Genomic DNA, 25211 nt, shown 5'->3' with positions numbered 1-25211 from the left:
AAAATTATAAACCCTCCACATAATTTTTTCTCAGGAATAAAAAATTAGAAGAACCCACCAAATGATTTTTAACGAAAAATTAATTAAGCCCAACAGAGTTTTTGAAGAAAAAATATTAATTTTTGAGATTTTTATTATTAAATCCCTCTCATAAGGGAGTCATACCTAGACTGGCTCCCGCTCTGATAGCATAAACATTAAAAATTAAGAATAGATTGTATTGACAATACCCACTCCTAAATAGAGTTTACAAATGCTAAAAATAACACCAACTAAAAAGCAAGTCTTCTAAATAAAGACAATGTCTAAAACTAGACCAAATTAAGAAAACAAAAAACAAGCCTAAATAACAAGGTTGCATGGGTACTCGTACCCATACCCCTAGTATTCATACCCACGTACCCAAGTACTGGGTACATGTATTCTAAGTACCGGGTACTTAGTGGAGAGCATCATAGCTAAGGACCTTTATTAAGATTTCTGATTTTTTTTTCGGTTTCTTGTTTGTGTATCAGCTTGTTGTTATCAAGCTTAATTCAATAGCTAATCAGTTTGAAACTTCGATACAATATTGATTAACAATAATCTTCATCACTGTTCAAGTCAGAAGTTTATCATTTGCAATATGTCCTTGTCATATGATTTATGATCTTCTTGTTCATGTTTAAAGTTTTCCTTCTCTGTCATGCATCTAAACATTTATCATATATTATTATTACAAACATATAGCAAATCTGAAACTGAAAACAATACATTACATTTGCAAACTTTATCAATGTTCTTGTTTTGAAAGACAATTGTCATGACTCATACTTTCAGATTTTCTATTAATATAAAGTATAGTTAAAAATAAAGTTTAACATACCCTCGTACCCCCGTTCCCTATTATGAAAAATAGCCGTAGCCGTAGCCGTAGCCATAGCCTAAGTACCCCAAGTATCCCCGTCCCCGTGCAACCTTGCTAAATAACCATTAGTTAAGATTCTAGAAGGAGCTAAATTTAACAAGAACCCAGGATACCAAAAATAATGTAATAAGGACTAGGAAATAGTTTGGGAATAATGTTTTATGGTTTCTTCAGTGGTAAGGCCATCCAGACAGCATCAGCAGTTGAACCTCTAAGTTTAGAAACCATTATACATGTAAGAAAGGATACTTAAAAGGCCTTATGAATATATTCAGATCTTGAATAATCCCACCTTCCTCACAGAAAGTGATGTGGCAATCAAGGAAAGGCTGCAATAGAAAGAAAAGATTAGAGCCTAACCAGCCTCTTAGGGCTCTAACTTTTCTATTATATGGTCAGATCTTCGTCAACAAGTTTAAGCTCTTATAGAAGGCAGGCCATGAGACAAGTGCAGGCAGTCAATGAGACTCATCTCTGAGTAATACTTTTTACTTTCTGGACAATGGTATCATTTGAGATTATCAACGGATCCCTCATTTTATCTCAAAATCTCATCTAGTCAATATTTTATTTCGCGTTTTGTCATCATTGCTTTCTGATGAGTTCTCAGACGGGTATAGACCAACAACCACTAGTTGACTGACTACACCTGCAAATTCTGGCTGCAATAATATCATTACCCACAAAACTAGAAGCAGTAAATTATTTTTCAGGTGTCTTTTCGATCCCCTTGGCCTTAGTTCTCAATAATATTGGATAAGAAATTTTCCATTGCAAAGTTTAGCCTAGCCTTTTCTCTGACATATATGCTGAGCACAATCTTCTACCACACTGTGCAAATATAGCTACAGAGCTCCTAGCTCTGTAATTATCCTCATTAACACTTTAAATTTAAAATCAATCATCAGCTTAAAAACTAAGAGCTGTGCAGCACTCAATTTCTCTGAAGTTCTTTACCCACTAGAAGCTCAGAATCTACATGTGAATGTAGTAATCTTCAAATTTGTCATATGTTACTTTAAATGCAAAAGTTGTTCTTATTTTACGTCTTTGATAAATTGCCAAAACAAAGCCACATGAATTGACTGATCAAAACATAATGTAAAATGTCCTCTTTTATTGTTGTTCATAAGACAACTTATCTTTGTATACAAATTCATTGACATTCAAAATAAGCGAAACATTGTTTAGGTACCAGATGGGAGTTGCTCATGCAGTCTTTGCTTCTACTCCTGCAACAGCGTATCCAAGTTCACTTTATGCAGTATATCATTTGAAATTGTTGAATATTCATGAATTTCTTAATTGTAGATGTTTCTTTAGTGCTCAAACATGTAATGTCTTCATTGTGGAGTACATGGTCCTATTTCCACTACTTCCACTAATAAATTCTGCACCTTGGCCATATGTAGAGACAAATATATCCATTGACCTCAGATTCATATGCCATGGGATGCATTGAGTGGCAACTATCAAGTGCATGGGCAAAAACTTCAACAGGGTAATCTATGTATCATGTTCAAATTACATCAATGTGAGACCCAAAATCAGCAATACTTCTCATTTTCTATATACTTCTATGCATCAAGCATTGAAATCTTCAAATGACTTTAAATATGCTTTTTTTCCCTGGTTTTGTGTTATATGTGCAATCCTTTAAAAGAAGCAAAACATGGGATTAAATTGTGATAATTGCGACTCACAGCCTGCTGTGTTTTTCCCAGCAGAGAAATCAAGAGTTTTGAGTTACAAATCAGTTACCACATAATGTTCACACTTTTCCTGTGATTTATCCTGATAAAATCATCCAAATTAATTTAATTACTAATCTGACCATTTTCAACCAAATTTTTAAGGTAGGCCAACTTTTTTTTTTTTTGGGGATTTTTTTTGTCTTCTGCATGATTTTTCTTTTTCCTTTTCCTGAAAGCCCTAACTCAATATCACCTAGTTAAATTTTGATCTTTCAAAAAAACCTTTGTTACATGGTTTACTGATTTAGTCCCAAGAATGATTTTTACTGCTATGATCTTCGTTTAAATTGTCCTTGTTGAAACATGGATATGCCTGGATACATGCAAAATTATACTGTTCTTCCATATTCAAATTTCACTGTTCAATCTGTCATGATAAGTACTTATTTGCTGAACTGTTTCAATGAATTGGATTGAATATTTTTTTGCTCCAAGAGAAGTTAGTCCAGAATAGGTTGAGTGAATGCAAATTTTTGTAACAGAGCTGGTTGAGAAATTTTAAATTTTGATATGGCTTTCTGTATGTACATTGCAAATACTGATCTTAATTGTGGACTCGAGGAAACTCTTGTAATGATACCTTCTTTGTATACAGATGGTTAAAGCACAATCAAATGTCATTTCCACGTATTGGGCAGCTGGTGAGTGCTGCTGCTGATGATCTAGAAGGCTTAAGACTACGAGTTCGGTGGCTGAAATCAATTCATGTCAAAGGGAGATATCTTGGGGTGGTGCTTACAAAGAATGAGAGAATTATAAGAAGTCCAATACAAGATCTGGATTCCAATGTCCAACTTCTAGAAAATAGTGGTGTCGCAGTGGACTGGATGGGTTTCGTCATAAGCCACTGTCCAGAAATTTTGTCTTTTGGCATTGAGGAGCTTAAATGTAGAGTGAATTTTTTCTTGGAGCTTGGCATGAACCATAAAGACTTTGGAACCATGGTTTTTGAATATCCCAAAGTGATTGGTTTTTTCACTTTGGAAGACATGAATAACAAGGTTTTCTCTCTGCATCTGTAAGATTTTCAGAACTAACATCTTATGTGCAGTTTGTTTATTATAGCACCCAACATATGTCAAGCACAGTATCTAACTACTATATTTTTCCTTCATTTGCAATTTTTTGGTTTTTAGTTTTCATCCTATGGAATAGTTTGTATGATGGCGAAAATGGTTACAAATAGATATTTTCCCCTATTCTCTTCAGCTTCATCTCATTAAGTGGACAATTAACAGAGACAGTATTAAGCTATGGGTCTCCATCAGTCATTATAATGCTTCTGATCATTATCCCATTATGATAGCTGAGACTAGTGGTTCATCAAGTTTTGATGAGATGAAACGAATTATAAATGATTTTCTCATTTTTTACTGTTGATGTATCCTTGTGTCCAAGCTTACTTTTTGGGGCTTCAGGCAGCAGATAATCTACTCCCCAAGTAAAAGGGGAGGAAAGAGAGAATCAATTAGATAACTACCTAAAATATTCTTATAAAGGGATCTAGTAAGATCACTTAAAACTTGGTAAATCAAAACCATATAAAACATATCTGATTGAGATCCAATTGATAGTTCAAGTATTTAGAATACAAGTACACACTTTCAACAAAATGAAACTTGAAAAATCACAAGGCGAACAAGTCTAGCTGCCTACAAAATGGAGACCATCAAAACTTAAGGGCCAGGTTGATTCAAGAATACTACAGGAGACACCCAATACAATATAATATCACAGCATAAGTACCATCCAACCACAGATCAAGCAAATTCCAGGATCCATACATATGTGTTGTATGAAAGTCAGATCAAATTCATCAGAAACTTAAGAAAATTTTTCGAACCAATACATAACCTACAATTGGTAAAGGCATAAGTCAATTTAATATCGACATGTTGAAGTATCAAATACCTACCCTAATGCATCTATCCTAATAATAATTATAACAATAAAGGACAAAATAGTAATTACAGATTAAAGAACAAGCCAAGATTGCAAATACTGATTGGGATAACTTTCTCTTGGTTGATATAAAATTGGACTGGAAGAATCTGATGTTGGAGTTTGTAGCGGCAACAGAGATCTTTATCTATGGGCATAAATACTGCTCTTTACCTTCAGCTGAAAAGGACATTTATGCTAATTTGTAATATTAAATCTTTAAGCGAAAGGCATGGTACACTGGAACATTTCTCTATCAATAAATGATATTTTGTTTTGTGGCTGGTTTTGTCCAGGGTTTTTTCTGGTGTTTTTAATATCTTTTTTGGCTCTTCCTTATTGCTGTCTATCTAAATTTATGGGTTCAAAACCAACGTGGTATCAGAAGCTTGTTAGATAATAGTATATATGGAAGTCTTGTTTCCCTCTAGCTTTTATATTAGTTTGTATCTCTTAAATGCTTTAGGCTATCTGTAAATACTGGATGTTTCGTTAGATGTGAGGTGGATCTTCTTCTTCTCTTGATCGTCCGATAGTTTGTTCTATCCTCTGTGGATTTTTCTTCCTCTTTTCTTGGGCCTATGCCTTGACTGGTCCTTTCTGCATGTTCTCTGTTCCTCATATTTTGGGGATCTTATCTTCTTTTTTATCTCCTAGGGAGGCATCGTGATTATTGTTTCATGAATTGGACCTTCTTGGGATATTGATTACTTGGCATAATATTTGTCACCACTGATTAGTTGCCATCATCTTTGGTGCCATGCTCTTCCTCTATGCTATTGATTTTATATTTTCTGGAGTGTCGTTAATGTATGATATCTAATGTCTATTGCGTTTTTTAATTCTCCTTTACCATTATCGTGAGGTGCCTTTTGATGGCTCCTTATTCTTCTCTTACTGTTATTGACTGAGACTCTTGCTATCTAAGTGTGAAAGTATGACAAATAGAGAGAAGGAAGATTGGCTTTCACACGTAGAGCTTCATATACAAAGGAAGTTATCGGGTCGAACATGGAAGTCTACAAAGAAAACCATTAACTAGATAGGATGGGGTTTGAAGGTGAATCTAGTGCAGGTGTTTAAGCTGCCGATGAGGAGAGGCCAGGAGATAGTGACAATTTAACTTGATTTTTTATATTCCCATGATGATGTTGCGGATTGAGCCAGATGTATGAACGATTTGTCGAGCTCATCTTTCACCTTTGTGTTAATCATGGTAAGAGATCTAAGTCCTACACGACAAAATGAAGGTGTGAGAATTTTTTTCGAGGCTCATAAGTTTTTTTTTTGTCGTCTTCATTTCTATATGATTCTTTGTCTGTAGCGGAGGTTGTCTTATCTTCAACAGAAATTGTCTTAGTTAAAAGGAATCATGTGTTTATTTTATTCTTTCTTGGCATTTCTTTCATTAAATAAATATATCTTTTCTTTAACGACGCTTGTGATGACAATTTTATTCATGAGCATCGGTTTTCTACTAAAGGCTTTGATTCATATTGTTTCACAACAACTACATGTGTGGGGAAGATAAATAGAGAAACTCATGTGTGTTTGCTAATAGATAGGTTGAGTTACAAGATAGTTCTCCTCCATTGTAGTGACATTTACATTGTTCATAGGGAAAACGGGGCTTATAAGCCATGTCAAGTATTTTTCAAAGAGGAGATATGAAGTCAGGTCTATGCTGGGAGCAAGTTGTGGAGAAATCCCGATCATCTCCAATTGTGAAAGGAAGCTCCATTTCCTAGAGTCATCAATGTAAAAGAAAGAAATAAACTGAAGAAAAGGGTATTGTTGTTGGCAATATGGCTAAGTAGGATGAGTTAGGGTTGTCATTTATGGCAATATATCTTAGGATGAGATGACAGAATGTACAGTTAAAGATCTCATAGTCTATGACAAAAAATTATTTAAGTGTTAGATAGTTTCACTGGTAGTATAGAGACAGTTTTGGTAATGCGCAGTTTACAGAGATATTTGGCATGTGCGCAGTTAAGGACATGTAGTACAGAGTGTCCTGATGACATTGCTAAGTGCGCACGGTACAGTCAGTACGACATTAGATATATTTGTTTTACTAGTAAAGGAAGTGAACATAGCATAATAGAGCATGGTAGAAAAGTGAAGATTACGGGTTAAGGAATTATATTGGTAACACAATAATTGTTTGAGTAATTAGGGATGACGTCCTAGATGTTAACCCTAAGTTAGCATGAGCTAATTTTGTATTTAGTCAAATGCGTGAAAACATTTCGGCCGACTAGACATAGTTTTTGTAAAAAGGGAAAGGTATAAGTAAGAAATCATAACTTGCGAAGTTGTGTGTGCGAATGCGAACTATGAATGCGATATGTAAAGATATGTGAAGGCTATGTGATGTGAATTCTAAATTAAGATCAGAGATATTCGAAGTACATCAATCAACAGTAAAAAGGTTATTGTATCTATTTCTTTTGTATAAAGGCACTACATTGTATAATTGCATGTTTGGGCAGTGGGCTCTTCTTGCATACATTTTGTAACACCAACTCCTAACAGGGTTGAAGCAATTCCTAATAGGGTTGAGGCTTTTAACAGGGCCTAGTCTTCTAACAAGGAACGAGACACTATATGTATTTCATAGACTTCTAATAGGGTCACTATCCTTAACAAGATTCTTTTGTTTAGTGGATCATTTTGTGGGTACCATCCCCACTGGGGTTTTCCCTTGGCCAAGGTTTCCCTAGTTAACAAAATATGGTGTTATGAGTTCACCTGGATTTATTTACTGTTCAACATTGTTGGTTTACTTTCATATGTATGTTATCAAGTAATTAACAATATTTACTTGTGGGCAAAAGTTTGTAGAATACTGATTCCCCACTCCCTCGCTCAGTATTCTCTATTTCTAAGAATTGGTATTAGAGCACAGTTACTCAAAAGAGGCTTAACAGCTTGAGTAAGATCCCCATGGATATGAAATAGTTAAAGAGGAATCTTGAAAAAATTGATCTTCTTACTGAAGAAAGGATAACTTGAAAGAAAGATACGAAGATGTAAAATATTACATGGGGAAATTGAAAGATAAGATTGATCATCTCAAATCTAGAAAAGAACCTAGAGAGCAGACTAGTGATAGTGATGAGGTACCAACCTTAAAGAAAGAAAATTAGATTTTGAAACATGAGTTGAAGATTGTTGAACTAAAGTTGAGCTTGAACAAAGATGATAGCAAGATTGAATCAGATTTGAAATCTAAGAATGCAGATCTAAGATCCCATCTGACTAAAGTGACATCTGAATTAGATTCTATCAAATAGAGCATGCAGAATTAAAGAAGTACAACACTATTGTGAAAGGAGAATTGGCTCAGACTAAGCAACAGTTAGAGAAGTTATATTCTAGTAGTGAGAAAATTAATGTACAACTATTTTATCAAAGATTTTCTTATGATAAGATAGGTCTTGCATATCTTATTGGAGAAAAATCAGCAAAGAAAGCTGAAGCTAGAAAAGAACCAAATGCTGTTGTTGAAAGTTGAAACCCTTGATTCTAAGGAGAATAATCGGAATAGGATTGAACCAAGCAAGTCTATAGAAGTACCTAAAGAAGTTGAGCAATTAAGTCAACCTGATAATGTGATGAACCCAAACAAATAGAGCAAGTTGAACCCCCTAAAGAAGTAAGATATGCATTCAAAGGTAGATGCTTTATATGTAATCAAGTTGGTCATATGAAGAGACATTGCACAAGTAAGTCTTTCAAACCTATTATCGATTTCTATTGTTATAATTGTCATGGTTTTGGACATAAGGCAGTAGATTGTAGGAAACCTAAGTTTGATAGTAATAATGGCAATAGTAGAATGTTTAGGGATACTAACCTTGCAAGTAATGAAAGAAGGAAATCCTCAAGAAGATCTAATGATGGAGAAAGAGCTAATGGAACAAGAAGAAATATTTTGTTATAAGTGTAACAACTTTGGACACATTGCAAGGAATTACAGAGTGCTAGTCAGTCAGAATGGATCTAATTAGAGGAGTACACTAGTATGTCAGTTATGCAATAATTTTGGTCACATTGCAAGATTTTGCAAAATAGATATGAGAAACATCAACACGAACCCGAACTTCAGAAGGAACAACAACAAAAATGATAAAAGGAATGGCAGTAGCAATAACAGTCAGAAAGAAGCACTCAAAGAGCATGTTGAAGAATTCAAGGAAGTATTTGTGAAGGCAAATGATCCATCAGGTTCACATGTGGTATTAGAAGAACAATATTTTGGTGCACCTGATGAGAGATTGAAGTCAGCCATTGTGTGTGATTCATCTTATTTGAATTAAGCACTTTATCATTGAAGACAAAGTATTAGAAAGATAGAACAAAGGTTAGAGATCGAGAGAGAAGTTGTGAAGTTAACGAGAGGAAAGAAGATCGTAAGGAAGCTCTGGTTAAGAGCGCAAGTCATTTGGAGATGGTATGAAGCCACAAGAGTGAAAATAATTTCATAGGATAATAGATAACAACTTTTACGTATTAAGTAGTTGTGCAATCAATGCGAAGTTCCATTTGAAAAGATTTGAAGGATGCGAACAAGATTGTGAGTACCATTCGATTGTTGGAGGAATTAAGAACCAATTGAGAGCGTTTGACAGTGGAGTAAAGGCGAATTGGTAGCATTTGCAAGTCCGAAGTAAGAAAGCCCTAGTTATGCGAATTCTAGGTACTTTACGGAGATTTTCAGTTGTGTTTTTGAAATTCTTAAAGCAGTTAAGATGACAAGTCCTACTCTAAGTGATGTTAGTGAGATACCATGGTACACGTCAAAGAAACACCCATTTGTGTCATTGGAAGATGATCCTTTGGGAGCATCTTCACAAGTTCCATTGAATGTACTACATGTAGAGGATGTAAGAGCATACATTCACGACAAGTTTGATACTATTGGTGATAGTGACATTCACAAGGATTTGGATGTGGTATCTACGACTTATCCTTGAAACAAGGCTTTTAGCATTTGGAAGAACTAAATATTATCAGGCAAATGTTCTATATGGAGTTTGATAACCATGAATGGAGCAGAATAATCTTGAGCAGAATCCATGAAGGAATGTTTTGGGTAGGAGACATCCCTGTCATGATTGACAATGACATGATCCACAAGCTTACTGGATTAAGCAATGAAGGGGGCAATCCAGTGAATGAAAAGAATGTTAAGAAATTGGTTAAATCCAACCTGAAGACCAAGTCAAATGGAAGAATGATTTGATTAAGGAAGTTGATGTAGTAATCATCAACAAAATTATAGGCTACAAGATGAACAAATAGTTCAAGGTTGAATTCTGTACTTGTTGGATTTATCCATGTAGCATATTTGATGACAGTGAAAAGGGAAAAGATCAATGTGTGAAATTGTGAAGCAATAGTTGCTTGACAGCATTGAGAAATTGAAAAGGATAAAGAATACAATTTTCAGATTTGGATCACTGATAACTCGCCTATTCTTCCAAGTTATCAGAAAGCTTCCAGGTATGCCAGACCATGAATGGAATGGAAACAAGTGCACAATGAATTTGATCACCTATCATTACAACTTACAAGAGACAATCAGAGGAAAGAATCACTGAAGATATAACCAAGATGATGAAGAATTTCCAATCTGAGATGAAGAGATGTAGAATCCCCCCATCACTGGTCGAGAAGTACAAGGATGACATGTTTTATGGTTGAAACTGATGTCACATGTATGGAAGCAGTTAAACCTAAAGTTAAGTTCATATAACCTATGGGCTATGAAATGAGTGAAGATCTTATAGAAAGCTATGTGAAGATCATCCTAGACTCTGATAGGGATAAGGAATGCACTAGATGTGGTACTTAAGATGAGAAGATGAAATAAGTTCATAGTGAACTTTATAGAAAAGACATTAAGAAAAAGGTAGACAAAAAGATAGAAGCTATCTTGAAGGAATCTGGTATGAGTAGAGAGGAATTCAATGAAGTTAAAAGGGATTGCGTTAGAAATGAAGGCAAGTGGACAAACAGAGGTAGTAGCAGCCGCACCCCTTGTAGTGGCAGGACCTTCTGAAGGAGTAACAGTAGCAGGATCTACTTTACAGTTACCTACTGTTCCTTATGCTGCAGTAGCACAAGTATAACTTGTTGGAAGATTGGTTTGATGATGATATGTTACATTCATGACAGAGTTTGTCCTTGATGTGAACATAGCATGTTTGATATATTCTGTGGTATCTCACAGAAGAACAACAGAAAGATCAAGTTGGTACGGACGACTAGTTGAGCATGATAACCACCTGAGGTTATGGGAAACACTTCTGAGTATCTGGCATATGTAGTTAACGTTGGAAGTAGAAAGGATAAGTCTAGAAGAAGTTATGTAAGTTTTGGTGATGTTTGTTCTGAGATAAAGTTTACAGAGGCATGTTCTAGTAAACTTGTTATATCTCTTAGAAGAGTTGATATCTTGAGGATCAGGGTTGAGGACTTAGAGAAGAGATGTTGAGGATGACGTGGCTAAGCTCACTCGTCATAATATTTTGTGTACGAAAAGATATTCAAGTTACAAGGCGGAAGATTTGTGTTATCGCTAAGTGTAATGTGTTCTTAATGTGGTCCTATAATAATTAATCAAGAAGGACTAACAACCGACTCAAGGAATTGTTTTATGGACTTGGTATAAAGGAAGGACATTTTATTTTATCATGGCATGGACATATGCGAATTGTGAATGATCTAAAAGCAACATAGAGTGTGTAAAGTGCCTTGACAATTTTTGAAGTTTTATCCCTATTTTTCTGCCTTAGGAATTTTGTCAAACACTTCCCTTGCAGCCTCAGTTTGCTGATGTTTGTTGTTTTGCTATGATTTTTGAATGCCAATGATATTGATGAATACAAATGATTGCAAAATAACTAATTGGAAATCAAAGTGATATGCAACATCTTTTTATTATTTTCCAAATGCAAGTACATGAAATTCTGATGTAAAATGCACACCTATAGCCAAGAGGTATTTTCACAAACACTTGGCATGCATCCTATGAATGACTATGCAATGAGACGTTTTTACAAACATTTGGCATACAAACTGAACAGCTGAATTAAGTTGATTTCCCTTCAATACTTCAATGTTCACAATGACTGAATATTTTGGTAACAAAAAGACATATATTACTTGTCAAATGTATCCATCTAGAATTGCCAAATGTAAATACCAAAAGAACCTGGAATAAGTAGCTGAGATGAGATGCTTTTTGGCTTTGCTTTTTTCGGATTTTCTTTTTCGGACTGCTTTTTCGGATTTGTTTTTACGGATTGCTTTTTCGGCTCTGCTTTTTCGCTTTGCTTTTTCGGATCTGTTTTTTCGGACTGCTTTTTCGGCTCTGCATTTTCGCTTTGCTTTTTCGGATCCGCTGCGAAAACTAAAACCTTTCTCCTTACCAACTGATGTCAAAAATTAGATGCACAGGCTGAACAAAAATCACTGAATATTATCTCCCAATTAATCACAAATGAATTGGCTGAATACCAATTCCTTCACTCCCAACTAGGGTTGATATCTCACAACCGAAATTGGCACCTTAGAGTCTTCAAACCCTCAGGCAAGTATGCAAGCACTAAGGCTCTCAGCACAATAGATGAATATGCAATTCAAGATGTGTAAAATGACCCCCCAAAGGTTCCTTATAAAGATTTCACAAGCAACTCCAAGAAGCTTCTAGAGGAATCCAACACTTTATTCTTTTAAGTGACTTTTTGATATTTTATTATGTTAGTCACTTTAATATTAAATCAATTAAATATAAAGTTACTTTTTAATATTTCATTGTTTAGTAACCTTATAAGTAATTAATTTAATATATCTTTTCCCCGTTATTTCTTCCTTTTTAGCCTCTGGGGAAAATAAAGGCTAAAATAAAATAAGTAGCTGGTGCTTGTCAAAAAGGGGACATTACAGTCCTCCCTTCCCGAAATTGCTTGTCCTCAAGCAATTGCAAACTTGGGTGCTGTAAAATCTGCTCATTCTCCCATGTGGCGTCCTCTGCAGGCAGATCCTTCCATCTCACCAAGTACTCCTTAATCACTCTGTTCCGCAATTTCCTCTCTCTGACATCAATGATCTCTTCAAGCACCAAGACCAAATGTCCCTCCTCATCAAGTGGTGGAAGATCCGTGGAAGAGATAACCTGCTGACCTAATGCCTTTTTGAGGCATGAAACATGAAATACATTATGAATCTTGCTGCTCGCAGGCAGTGCTAACTCATATGCTACCTCCCCAATCCTCCTGGTAACCCTGTATGGACTGTAGAACCTTGGTCTTAGTTTCTTTGCTCCACTCTTTTTAAGAGAGGATTGTCTATAGGGCTGCAATCGTAGATATACCATATCACCAATCTCAAAGCTGTGCTCAACCCTGTGTTTATCTGCATAAGTCTTTTGTTGATTCTGTGCCATTACCAGATTATCCTTGAGTGCCTTCAATATATCTTAGCTTTCCTGAATCCAATCTTTTGCTTTAGGTGCCCTACTCTTACCAAAAGCCATCTCCACGAATGAAGGTGCATCATACCCGTACAAGGCTCTGAAAGGACTCATTCCAATGGACATATGGTGTGTGGTATTGTAACAATACTCTCCTAAATACAACCAGCTGATCCAAGCGCGCTGTTGCCCTGCCACATAATTACGCAAGTACCCTCAACCCGCTTATTAACAATTTCTGTTTGCCCATCAGTTTTAGGGTGATAATTGGTATTGGGTGTCAACTCAATACCTGTCAGTCTAAACAGCTCCTGCCAAAAAACACTCATAAACCTGCTATCCCTGTCGCTGACTATGTTCTTAGGTAGCCCATGCAATCTAAAGATCTCCCTGAAAAATAGCTCAGCCACCTGTGAAGCCCTGTACTCTGTTGAAATAGCAAAGAAATGTGTGTATTTTGTGAGCCGGTCTGCCACAAAAAAGATGCTGTCTCTCCCTTGTACCTTGGGTAGGCCTGTGATGAAGTCCATCGAACTACTCTCCCACTTTCGCTTAGGAATGGGCAAAGGCTGAAGTAACCTAGCTGGATGTGTATGCTCGGACTTATTCTGCTGGCAAGTCACGCACTCCTTCACATGCTTCAACACATCATCCTTGAGGCCTTTCCATGAAAACCTCTCTCTAATCTGTCTATAAGTTTTGAAGTAGCCTTGATGGCCTGCTAGGGGTGTATCATGGAAAGATTGTAGTATTTTCTCCTTCAATTTTGATTCCGGTACCAGGTAGATCCCATCCTTGTAGTAAATCACATCATCAACTATCCTGTACCTATCATCCCGAATCAATCCATCCATCAACTCACAAGCAAATGTATTCTTGGAGTACTCCATCAGTAAGATGGATTTCCAATCTGCCGAAATCTCAGAGAGTGAGCAAGCTGAAGGCCTCCTAGAGAGGGCATCTGCAACAATGTTCTTCTTCTCCTTAACATACCCTATGTCGAAATCATATGCCTGTATCCTGCTAACCGACTTCCGCTGTCTCTCGTTCAAGTCCTTCTGCTCTAAGAAGTATTTGAGACTGTTATGATCTGTCCTCACCACAAATTTTCCCCCAACTAGATACTGTCTGAACTTTGCCAAGGCATGCATAATGGCGAGCATCTCCTTATCATAGATGGAGTATAGTCTCTCAGCTCCCCTCAACTTACGACTCTCAAAGGCGATAGGGTGTCGATTCTGCATCAATACTGCATCAATACCTTCCCCTGAAGCATCACATTCTAGAATGAAAGGCTGCGTGAAATCAGGAAGTGCCATCACTGGACAATTGCTCACCACCTCCTTAAGCTTATCAAAAGCTCGCTGCGCCTCTGCTGTCCAACAAAATGCACCCTTCTTGGTCAAATCTGTCAAAGGTGCCCCCAACTATGAGAACCCCTTAACAAAACGCCCGTAGTAACTGCACAGTCCGAAGAAGCCTCGTAGCTCTGTAAGTGACCGTGGTGTGGGCCAATCTAGAATAGCCTGTATTTTCTCTTGGTGCACTTGGACACCCTCTGCATTGATCACGTGTCCCAAATAAAGAATCTCTCTAAGGCCGAACTCACATTTCGAAGCCTTAGCGTACAAGGACTGCTCCTCCATGATGGTAAGGATCTCATTAAGTTGCTGCAAGTGTTCTTCCCAAGTTTAATTGTATATGAGCAAATCATCAAAGAATACCAAGCGGAACTTGCGCAACTGTTTGTTGAAGATATGATTCATACAAGACTGGAATATGGCAGGTGCGTTAGTTAATCCAAATGGCATCACTAAGAACTCATAGTGCCCATAGTGGCATCGGAAAGCAGTCTTGTGCACATCTTGTTCCCTCACTCTAATTTGATGGTAACCCGATCGAAGATCAATCTTTGAAAAATATACTGCCCCATGTAACTCATCCAATAACTCATTGATCTTGGGTATCGGGTACCTGTTCTTGATTGTTTTCTTATTGAGGGCTCGGTAATCTATACACATTCTCATGGTCCCATCTTTCTTCTTCACCAGGATCACTGAAGAAGCAAAAGGGCTGGAGCTAGGACGAATGTGTCCCATATCAAGCAATTCCTTGATTGCTTTCTCAATCTCATCCTTAAATTTCTTAGGATGGCGATAAGGGGTAGTAATCACTGGCTTGGCCCCTTCTTCCAACTCAACAGTATGCTCGAAGCCTTTGTCCGGTGGCCTCCCTGGGGGTATCTCACCAAAAAACTTGTCATGTTTGCCCAATAGCTCCTTGATGTCAATGTGGACTGGCTGTCCTGAATCTGTAGATTCCTTAGGAGTGATCACACACTCTGCTGCCCAAACTATGTCATCATGCCTGAAAATACTCTCCATATGTCTAGCTGAAACAATCTTAGGTGCTTTAGATGCCATACCTCTAAGCACCACTCTACGCCCATCAGCATCTCTGAACTTGAGTTCCATGGTTTGGAAGTTCTGTGAGTACTTCCCTAATGACTGCAACCATTGGACCCCAAGTATGGAATGGATATCACCCAAGTCAACCACATAGAAATCATCTGTAACTGTGTGGTTGCCCATCATAATAGACAACTGTGGAATCCACTGAGTACAAGCTATCTTACGCCCATCAGCCACCATCACATTGGATCCCTCAAAATCCTCTAGAGAAATTTGTCGCTTGTTCACCAATGATGCATCAATGAAGCTATGAGTAGCTCCACTGTCAATTAATACTGCTATCTGATGACCTTGTAGGACCCCATGAACTTTGAAAGAGTTGAACTTAGGAGCATTGGAGATAGAAGCAATGATCTCATCATGATTTTCCCCATCTGAACCGTTATTTTCTTCCCTTTGAGGTTCCTCTTCCTCAGAACTGCTCTCATCATCTGATATCACCTCAATTAAGTGAGCCTTGCCTTTCCCTAGGCAACGATGTCCACTAGACCATTTCTCCTTGCAATGATAGCAAATCCCCTTAAACCGACACTCCTATCTATAGGCTTCATCAAAGTTCTCATTTTTTTTTTTCTGGAATGGCTTCTTCCCCTTATCCTTATGGGATGTGAAAGGCTTGCTAGGAGCCCTAATGCTAGATGTAGAATATTCCATGTCTCTAGTCTTCATGATAGCATCTTGGAGAGAATCTGGTTTGAAGGCCTTAACCCAACCACAAAGAGGCTCTGTCAATCCCTCAATGAAGAGCATAACCAACCACTGTTCTGAAGTATCTGTCACCATAATTGCCAACCGTTGGAACTCTGTGATGTAAGCATCCACTAAATTAGTCTCCCTGAGTTGTGCTAACTCCCTAAAGTGGAGTTCAGGATCCTTACGATCAAACCTATCAATGAGCTTCTGGGTGAATTCCAAATATGAAGTAATGTTGGCATGCCCCAAGGTGACAAGTCCATGGTACCACCATTCATGTGCTTCACCTTCCAAATGGAGTGTGGCGTACTGGATAGCCTCTGTTTCCAACATAGGATTGAGTTGCAAATATGTGTCGAGCTTCTGAACCCAAGCTCTAGTTGTACCTTTGTTACTTCCATCAAATGATGGTAAGGTTAGTTTTCCCACCTTACGCTGCAAGTCTTGATTTTGCACTCCCCGTTGATTGTTTCTTGGTCTATTTCTCAATTTAAGACCACAAAAGTCTACTAGTGACATGGCAGCCTTGAAATCATCACCTAGAGAGTTGTACTCCCTCAAATAATCACCATATCCCTCTTCTCTTACTTGCTGGTCATGATTTGCAGCACCCTATGCTCTTAAAAATGTAGGCATAAGAGGCCTAGGAGTAGCTCTACTTGTTGTTCTAGCACTGCTTTGAGCTGTGTCATTGTTTTATTGACCCCCATTGTGTCCATTCTGCCCATTAGTCCTGTTATGGTTCCTATCATTTCCATTGTTTCTGTTATCTACCAGCTGTCCAAGCATAAGTGACAGTTCTTTTCTTCCTCTTGCCATTTCATCTGTCAACTCTTGTTGCCCTCTTGCAAGAGCATTAAGCATTTGCTGGGTACTGCTTTCTTCCATGAGTTCTAAAGGACTTAAGCCCTTTCTTGCCTTGTTATAGAATTTATCCAAAGGATTTATGAATGGAACATTTGGAAACTCTTCACTCATAACCCGTACAGGATGGTAGGAACTTTAGCTCTGATACCACTGTAAAGTACCTTGACAATTTTTGAAGTTTTATCCCTGTTTTTCTGCTTTAGGAATTTTGTCAAACACTTCCCTTGTAGCCTCAATTTGCTGATGTTTGTTGTTTTGCTATGATTTTTGAATGCCAATGATATTGATGAATACAAATGATTGCAAAATAACTAATTGGAAATCAAATTGATATGCAACATCTTTTTATTATTTTCCAAATGCAAGTACATGAAATTCTGATGTAAAATGCACACCTACAGCCAAGAGGTATTTTCACAAACACTTGGCATGCATCCTATGAATGACTATGCAATGAGACGTTTTTACAAACATTTGGCATACAAACTGAACAGTTGAATTAAGTTGATTTCCCTTCAATACTTAAATGTTCACAATGACTGAATACTTTGGTAACAAAAAGACATATAGTACTTGTCAAATGTATCCATCTACAATTGCCAAATGTAAATACCAAAAGAACCTGGAATAAGTAGCTGAGATGACATGTGTTTTGGCTTTGCTTTTTTTGGATTTGCTTTTTCAGACTGCTTTTTCGGCTGTGCTTTTTCGTTTTGCTTTTTCGGATCTGTTGCGAAAACTGAAACCTTTCTCCTTGTCAACTGATGTCAAAAATTAGATGCATGGGCTGAACAAAAATCACTGAATATTATCTCCCAATTAATCACAAATGAATTGGCTGAATACCAATTCCTTCACTCCCAACTAGGGTTGATATCTCACAACCGAAATTGGCACCTTAGAGTCTTCAAACCCTCAGGCAAGTATGCAAACACTAAGGCTCTCAGCACAATAGATGAATATGCAACTCAAGATGTGCAAAATGAACCCCCAAAGGCTCCTTATAAAGATTTCACAAGCAACTCCAAGAAGCTTCTAGAGGAATCCAACACTTTATTCTTTTAAGTGACTTTTTGATATTTTATTATGTTAGTCACTTTAATATTAAATTAATTAAATATAAAGTTACATTTTAATATTTCATTGTTTAGTAACCTTATAAGTAATTAATTTAATATATCTTTTCCCCCTTATTTCTTCCTTTTTAGCCTCCGGGGAAAATAAAGGCTAAAATAAATTAAGTAGCTGGTGCTTGTCAAAAAGGGGACATTACAGAGTGCGAAATTTGAAGTTGAGCAGAGCAGTGTGGAAGTGAAGGAAACTTCATTGCTGAGGTTTTGCTGAATGAACTGAGGTTTAATATTTGGATCCGAGGTTCGTGACCTGGTCTCCAAGGTCTGATAGCGATTGGTCCGCTTGACAAGACAGAAGAAAGAACAAGGAAGGAAGAAATCACAGTAAACTATTTGTTTGAGCAGTGAGCTCTTCTTGTAGTTAAAACTACATGTTTGGGCAGTGGGCTCTTCTTGCATACATTATACCACAACTCCTAACAGACTTGGAATCTCCTAACAGAGATTCAAAGTCTCCTAACAGGGACTCACTGTACTAAATGTTGTAATAGACTCCTAATAGGGTCCATCCTCTAACAAGGAATATTTATATTAGTACATCATCTTGTGGGCATCATTCTCACCGGGGTTTTCCTTCTGATCAAGGGTTTCCCTAGTCAGCATATCTGGAGTAATTGTTTATGTGCATCTTTCTATGGTTGCTGTTTACTTTGGTTGAATGGTTAAGTTTGTTTAAAGAAGATAAATGTTTTATTGTTGTCGGTAAATATCATGTAGCCGATAGGATGTATGTCGTCAGTAAATATTGTGTAGCTGACAGGATGTTGTCGTCGGTAAATATTGTGTAGTTGATGGGTTGATGCCGTCGGTAAATGTTATGTAGCCGATGGGCCCCTTCGGGAAGGTTCTTCAGGATGGTATATGTACAACTTTGGATCATCATTGTAATCATCATAAGCATTATGTAATCTCTTTGGCATATATGCGAATAATAAAAGGAGTACTGCGGTTACATGTTCTTGTTTATTGTCTGTATGCATTAATCTATTTACCCCATACGGTAAATAGACTCTTTATTACAAATACAATAACAACTCTTTGAGTTTCCTTGCCTCAATGCATGTCGAATGACACATGTCATTACATTTAATATTAAAATTTAAACAAGTGTCCTTTTCAGTTGAACGTAACAATAATGGTAATAACGTTCATATTTCCAGAGATACAGATCTCTATCGCAGCTACCATATTCAACAAGAAGATGAAGAAGAAACAAAGGACAAACCAACAAAAAAAGTAGTTGGAGAAGCAAGGACATGCATTGAGAAGAAGCCTTGGAAGCCAAAGGTAGAGAATTAAAATTTTCACATCATTAATGATGACAATTTTGTTCAATTAAATAAGTACTATAGTCTTTATAACATGGATAGAATACAACTAGAAAATGCTTTAGTAAGGAATATGGTTCTGAGGAACAAAAGATTTGAAGACATATAGAGGAATAGCCCACAAGATTTGTATAATAGATTGATTAAGAGAAGAAGAGTTGTTGAAGACGAGAAAACCAGAGAAAACCTAATAAAAAAACTTTACGAAGTAAACGATGATGATGACATGAGTGGAATAATGAAGGGTATTGAGCCCTTGTTGAGAAACAAAAGAAGAGCTATTCTTTTGATAGGAAGCAATTATGAAGAGGTAAACAAAGAGACAGAAGAAGCCATTGTCAAATACATGACTTCTGTACCCAGAATTGTAGAGAAGAGCGTGAAGTTAGGGGGAGCAATCCCTATGTCTGTTGAGAAGAGTACACCAACATCAACAACAATGGAAGTCAAGGACACCAAGATGACTGACTTATCTTTGTAAATCTCAATTGGGGCTAACACCATGCAAGTTGGTGCTACAAAGGTTACAATTAATATTGTAGACGATCCTTTCAAGGATCTTGGGCCAAACATTTTTGGCAATATAAATGGATACTCTAGTTCTGATGAAGAAGAAGATGCAGAAGAAGAGAAAAGAAAGAGGAGGAAGTAAGAAAAATAGAGAGTGAAGAGAAGGAAAAGAAAAGAGTAGAAGATGAAAAGAAAAAGAAAGAAGCAAGAGGAAGATGAGAAGAAGAAAGAGAATGAGAAAAAGGAGGAAGAACAAAGAAAGAAGAAATTGGAACAAGAGGAGAAAAAGAAAAAGGAGGAAGAAGAGAAGAAGAGGAAAGAGGAAGAAGAAATCAAAAGGAAGGAAGATGACAAGAAGAAAGAGGACGAGGAAAAGAAAGGGGAAGAAGAAGAACAAAGGAAGAAGAAAGAAGAGGAGGATGAGAAGGCAAGTGCACCCAGCACAACTCTCACCCTAGCTGCATTGACAAGATTAGATGATGATGATCAAATAGAGTTGATATCGTCTCTCAACAAGATCATCAGCAAGAACAAATAAGTAAAGAGTTTACAAAAAACTCTTATGGATGTAACTGAAAGGTTACAAGGCACGCTGATAGTAAAATTATCAGATCCTAATCACGAGGATAGAGCTAAGGCAGCGATTCATGCATTTGATGCTGAATTCAGAAACTTGTCAGAGGTAATAGTAGCTCACACCCAAGTGAAGCATGATGGCTAGATGTTTGACACTGTATGTCAGAACATTAGAAATGACTTAGGAGCTCTTGATGCTTGCATCAAGGAATTGAGAAGATGCGAACTTGAAGGCAAGACAATATATGCCAAATGTGCCATGTCCTTTAATTTCACCAAGGACATTGATGAGGAGCTGAAGAAAAAGCATATGATGAAGTCAAAGCATTGGCAAATCATCTCAACCAGCTTGGTGTCAAGATTGAAGGAATTGAAACACAGGTCAGCAAGACTTATGATGAAATAAGTTTGTTAGAACTCAACAAAGAAAAGGTCACCAAAAGGTTCTCACTTCTAAGAGAACACTTATTAGTGAAGGTTAGCAAAATTGAGCAACAGGTAGAGGATTGTCTAGCAGCAAAGACATCCTTTGATAAATTCATTTAAATAGACTTGAATGCAGTCGAGCTTGCATCTTATGGGTTGTGCACTCTCCTCAGCTTATCAGAGGGAGTAAAGGACACATGGGAAAATAATCTGAAGAGTTTGACAATAAGTTTTGTAGACTATCTCTCATCAATTAGCCTAGAGAAGAGGTAATGAACCAAAATTTTGACATGTATATACGTTTTGACACCTTTGTCATTGATGTCAAAGGGGGAGAAGAATGCAGGAAAATTGTATGAGGAGAAGAATACAAGAAATTGTATAGAGTAATAGTAATATACCAAGGGGGAGTAGTATTATAATGTATTAGGAGATATAAGGAAAGATGGTTATAAATGTAATGATCCACAATTTTGAATTTTGAAATTTTGTAAAGTTTTGAAGGCCGATTTTGAAGAAGTTTTTATATAACATTTTGGGACTTGGCCAATTTTCCTATATGTTGCCATCAATGCCAAAGGGGGAGATTGTTGGTAATATGGCTAAGTAGGATGAGTTTGGGTTGTCATTTATTGTTGAGATAATGGGTGTTGCACACATTGCATAATATTACATTATATTTTATTATGTAATGTTGCACCTAGATGGACGTGCAACATGTAAAGATTCTCATGCGATATACTTGATTAGTTGTATTGTAACATTGTGATAGTATTAGGTCTGTTTCAACAAAGCAGAGCAGAATACCACAGGTCTCTTTCAATAACATTCCGAAACAATAACTTAAAAAGAGGATTGTAGACAGAGCAGAGCAAAAACAGCATAGCCGAGGGTTGCAGATAGAGCAGAATACCACAGGTCTATTTCAATAACATTTCAAACATCATTGTGTGCGGTGGGACCTAGGGTCTTTAAAAAAAGGTCAAGATACCAGAAACGAAAGGGCAGACAAGGACAAACTTGGAGGCTTCTGTGTGGTGGGGCCTAGGGTTTAAAATAAAAAGGGGTCGTAATAAACAAGAAATGAGGATGACCAGAAATGAAAGGGTAGACAAGGTGTGGAGCGGGAATTTTGGATGTTCGAGTAGAAACGATTTTTCAAAATAGCATAGTCGAGGGTTGTAGACACAGGATGTTTCACGGCTTCATGATAGAGGTGGAGATGTTAGGTCTGGTTTGACAGATGTTCCTCCAGTTCATACCCCTCACACACCTCAATGGGTCCTCCAAAATGGACAATGGATCGATTTGGCTTGGGATCACAGTATCTCTTCCATTCAATCATCAAGGTTTGGTTAGGACTTTCAGAGTTGCCCGTTTGCAGTTAAAACTCGAGTGATCAAGAACAATGCGTCTCAAGGTAATCTTCCGCATATCTTTTATAAAAAAGCTATAGTTCAACCAGCAAAACCCTTCTTTGTAAACCCTAGGATTTTTTCGAAACGGGTGGTTAGATCGCCTCAGCCTCCGTTCGATATATGTGAAGGTGCTCCTCTCGATGGTTCGAAGGATAACCAAGATACTCCTGTTTTGAGAAAGGAGGATGAGTCTCCTGATAGCCTGAAGGACACCCAAGATAATTCTCATTTGAGATCAGAGGATGTTTGCCCTCAGAAAGATGCTGTTGAGGACGTTCCAATGCTTGCAATGCATTGGAGTGCTAGAGCTTATCAAGATTTTGCAAAAATATTTAGAAGTAAAGCCATAGTCTAGCCAGCAAAGTCATTTTTCAAGAACCCAAGATCTCATCTTCAGAACCGGAAAATAGGATTTGCATTGAGGAATTATGGTTTTCATTGGCAGAATACTTGGCACAGAAATGGAGATAGCCTTAAATACGAACCTGGAGAGGCCAGATCTGATAATACATGGTGATGGATGCTTTTGGAGGCTGGTTTTTTCCCTCAATGAGGGTTTCCCACGGTATATCTTATGTCACAATTTTTGTGGGTATGTTGTTTATTCTCTTGCATGTGGATTTCAATTGCATATTTATTTCAGATCTATTATGGGTTATGTGGAAATGGTTATATTCTTTGTTGCAAGTTTCCTCACAAGTGGTATCAAAGCTATGGTTGTGCTATTGTAACCCTAGATTGAATCCATGAGAATGCATGAGAGGATAAAAGAAAAAGGCAAGATATATGAGTTATTTATTGCAAATCCAAGGGTTTTAGGTTTGTTGTTATGATGAGATATTGGTAGATTTGGGGCATGTGAAATTGTTGGACAAAAGGGTTTTTTGAATGTTTCATTTAAATGAGTTTTTTAGGGGGTGGCTTGTGGTAATGACCTCCTGGGTAAAAACAGACCTCACCATTGGATCCGGGTTAACATTTCCATAAATTTTGATATATAATATGCCCTAGTTTGGCTATGTTTAAAAAAAATGAAAGAGTTTTTTAGTTTCAGCCTGTGATGGCTATCAAATTTAATCCTGTCGAAATTTTCGTCACAAAAAAAAAAATCACAGTGAAAATGGTAAAAATACTGTCTTAGTAAAACGACCATAACTTTCTCTCAGGATATTGGATTTTAGACTTCTTACAGGTGTTGGAAAGCTAATTAGAGCACTACAGCTTGGTATATGTTTAGTTTTGTGATTTTGAAATTTTGTTAGGTTTTAAGAGCCTGAAAATTAGATGTTTATTTTGAGCACAGATTAGGGTATAACTTGGGCATACAGAGTTGGATTTTGGACTTTGAGTAGTTAATAAAAAACTCTTGGAGAGCTCTACACATTGGTTCAGATTTGGTATAAGTTTGGCATGGTTTATTTGGCGATATATTAATCTAAACAGTTTATGGTATATATTGACTATGGTAACATTGTGAGTTTATGACATTGTATGTTTAGAGATTTAAGATTTGATGTCATTATATACTCGGATTATATTTCAGATTGGTCTCATGATGATATGACTTTTAGTGTTTGGTTTGGATATGTATGATGATTTGTTGGGTCTACAAGTTGTGCAGTGTTGTAAGTGTCAGCCGACTGGATTGTCGTCGGTGTTTCTGTACTCTGTAGCCGACAGGTAAATAGTTTGTAGTGGACATAATGTTTGTGGCCGACGGACTCCTTCGGGAAGGTTCGGCGGATAGTATTTATATCCCGTCTGGGATCATTGTAAAACATCTTCTACTAATTCATCTTATGAAGCATAATGTATGTCTGGCATATGCGAATATAATTCTGCTATTCTGTTCCATTGTTTGTATGTGTTGATTTCTTTACTAGTACGGTAAACAGTAAGCGGTCTATACTTACAGGTTGCATTTATGGCTTGGTTATGGGTTGTCTTTGCCCATTGATCTTTCATTATTGATGCATATTCAGATTGGTGGCTTGGATTTGAGTTGTCTATGCCTTAAGTCACATGATTTGCTGATTTTTTCATGTAGAAGTGATGAGATGTTACCAAGTATAGTCATGGTGGAGGATTGCGGCTGACTATTTTATGCTGATAGGTTGGACACTTTGAGAGTCAGATGCTCGGATCATGAATGTGGTCATTGTGCCATAGATTTTGGCATGACATGCTTGGATAAACAGGTACATCCTTGATGTCCATTGGTTTGGATTTCTGATTTGGTTATGGTGGTATATTTTCTTGGTTGAGGATCATGGTTACTTGGTTTCTTTTGAGGAGCTCATGATGTACACTTTGAGTTCTCTAATGGTTTGATGCCTTGGTTGATTCTCATGGTTAGAGGATGGTTTTTCATTATTTTGTCATGGATAGCTTGGATACACAGTTTAGTGGGAGCTTGTGACAGTGATGAGGTGACAATGTAGGATTAGTTCTTGGTTTGATTTGTATTTTCTTGGTTCAGAGATCTTGGTTTCACTTGGTATTGACACTTTGGTGTGAGTGTAGACCTGGAGGATCTTCATGTAGAAGATGGATTTTATGATGTCATAGGTGACTTGGTACCACGGGTAAGTGGGAGTTATTGACATTGATATATTTATCGAGTGTTTGTAGATGTTGGAGGTTTGTCTTAGATCTTGTTGTTACAGAAGTGTCTTTGACATTTACATGGTGCACTTGGTTAT

General features: G+C 37.1%; 1 protein-coding gene across 1 annotated transcript in view; it reads left to right on the top strand.

Moving 5' to 3' along the window:
• Positions 1 to 25211, top strand: part of LOC149572030 (transcription termination factor MTERF2, chloroplastic-like) — a 117901-nt gene that overhangs the window by 25057 nt on the left and 67633 nt on the right. The window contains exon 2 of the mRNA XM_089813372.1: positions 3257 to 3662. Within this exon, the coding sequence (XP_089669498.1) occupies positions 3257 to 3662 (406 nt within the window). The remainder of the gene's footprint in view (positions 1 to 3256; positions 3663 to 25211) is intronic.

Source organism: Cupressus sempervirens, chromosome 2, assembly GCF_028749045.1.
Source record: "Cupressus sempervirens isolate cs-2001-9-10 chromosome 2, ASM2874904v1, whole genome shotgun sequence".
Lineage (NCBI taxonomy): Eukaryota > Viridiplantae > Streptophyta > Pinopsida > Cupressales > Cupressaceae > Cupressus > Cupressus sempervirens.
Note: the sequence above shows the minus strand (reverse complement) of the source record. Positions and strands in the feature narration are given on the sequence as shown.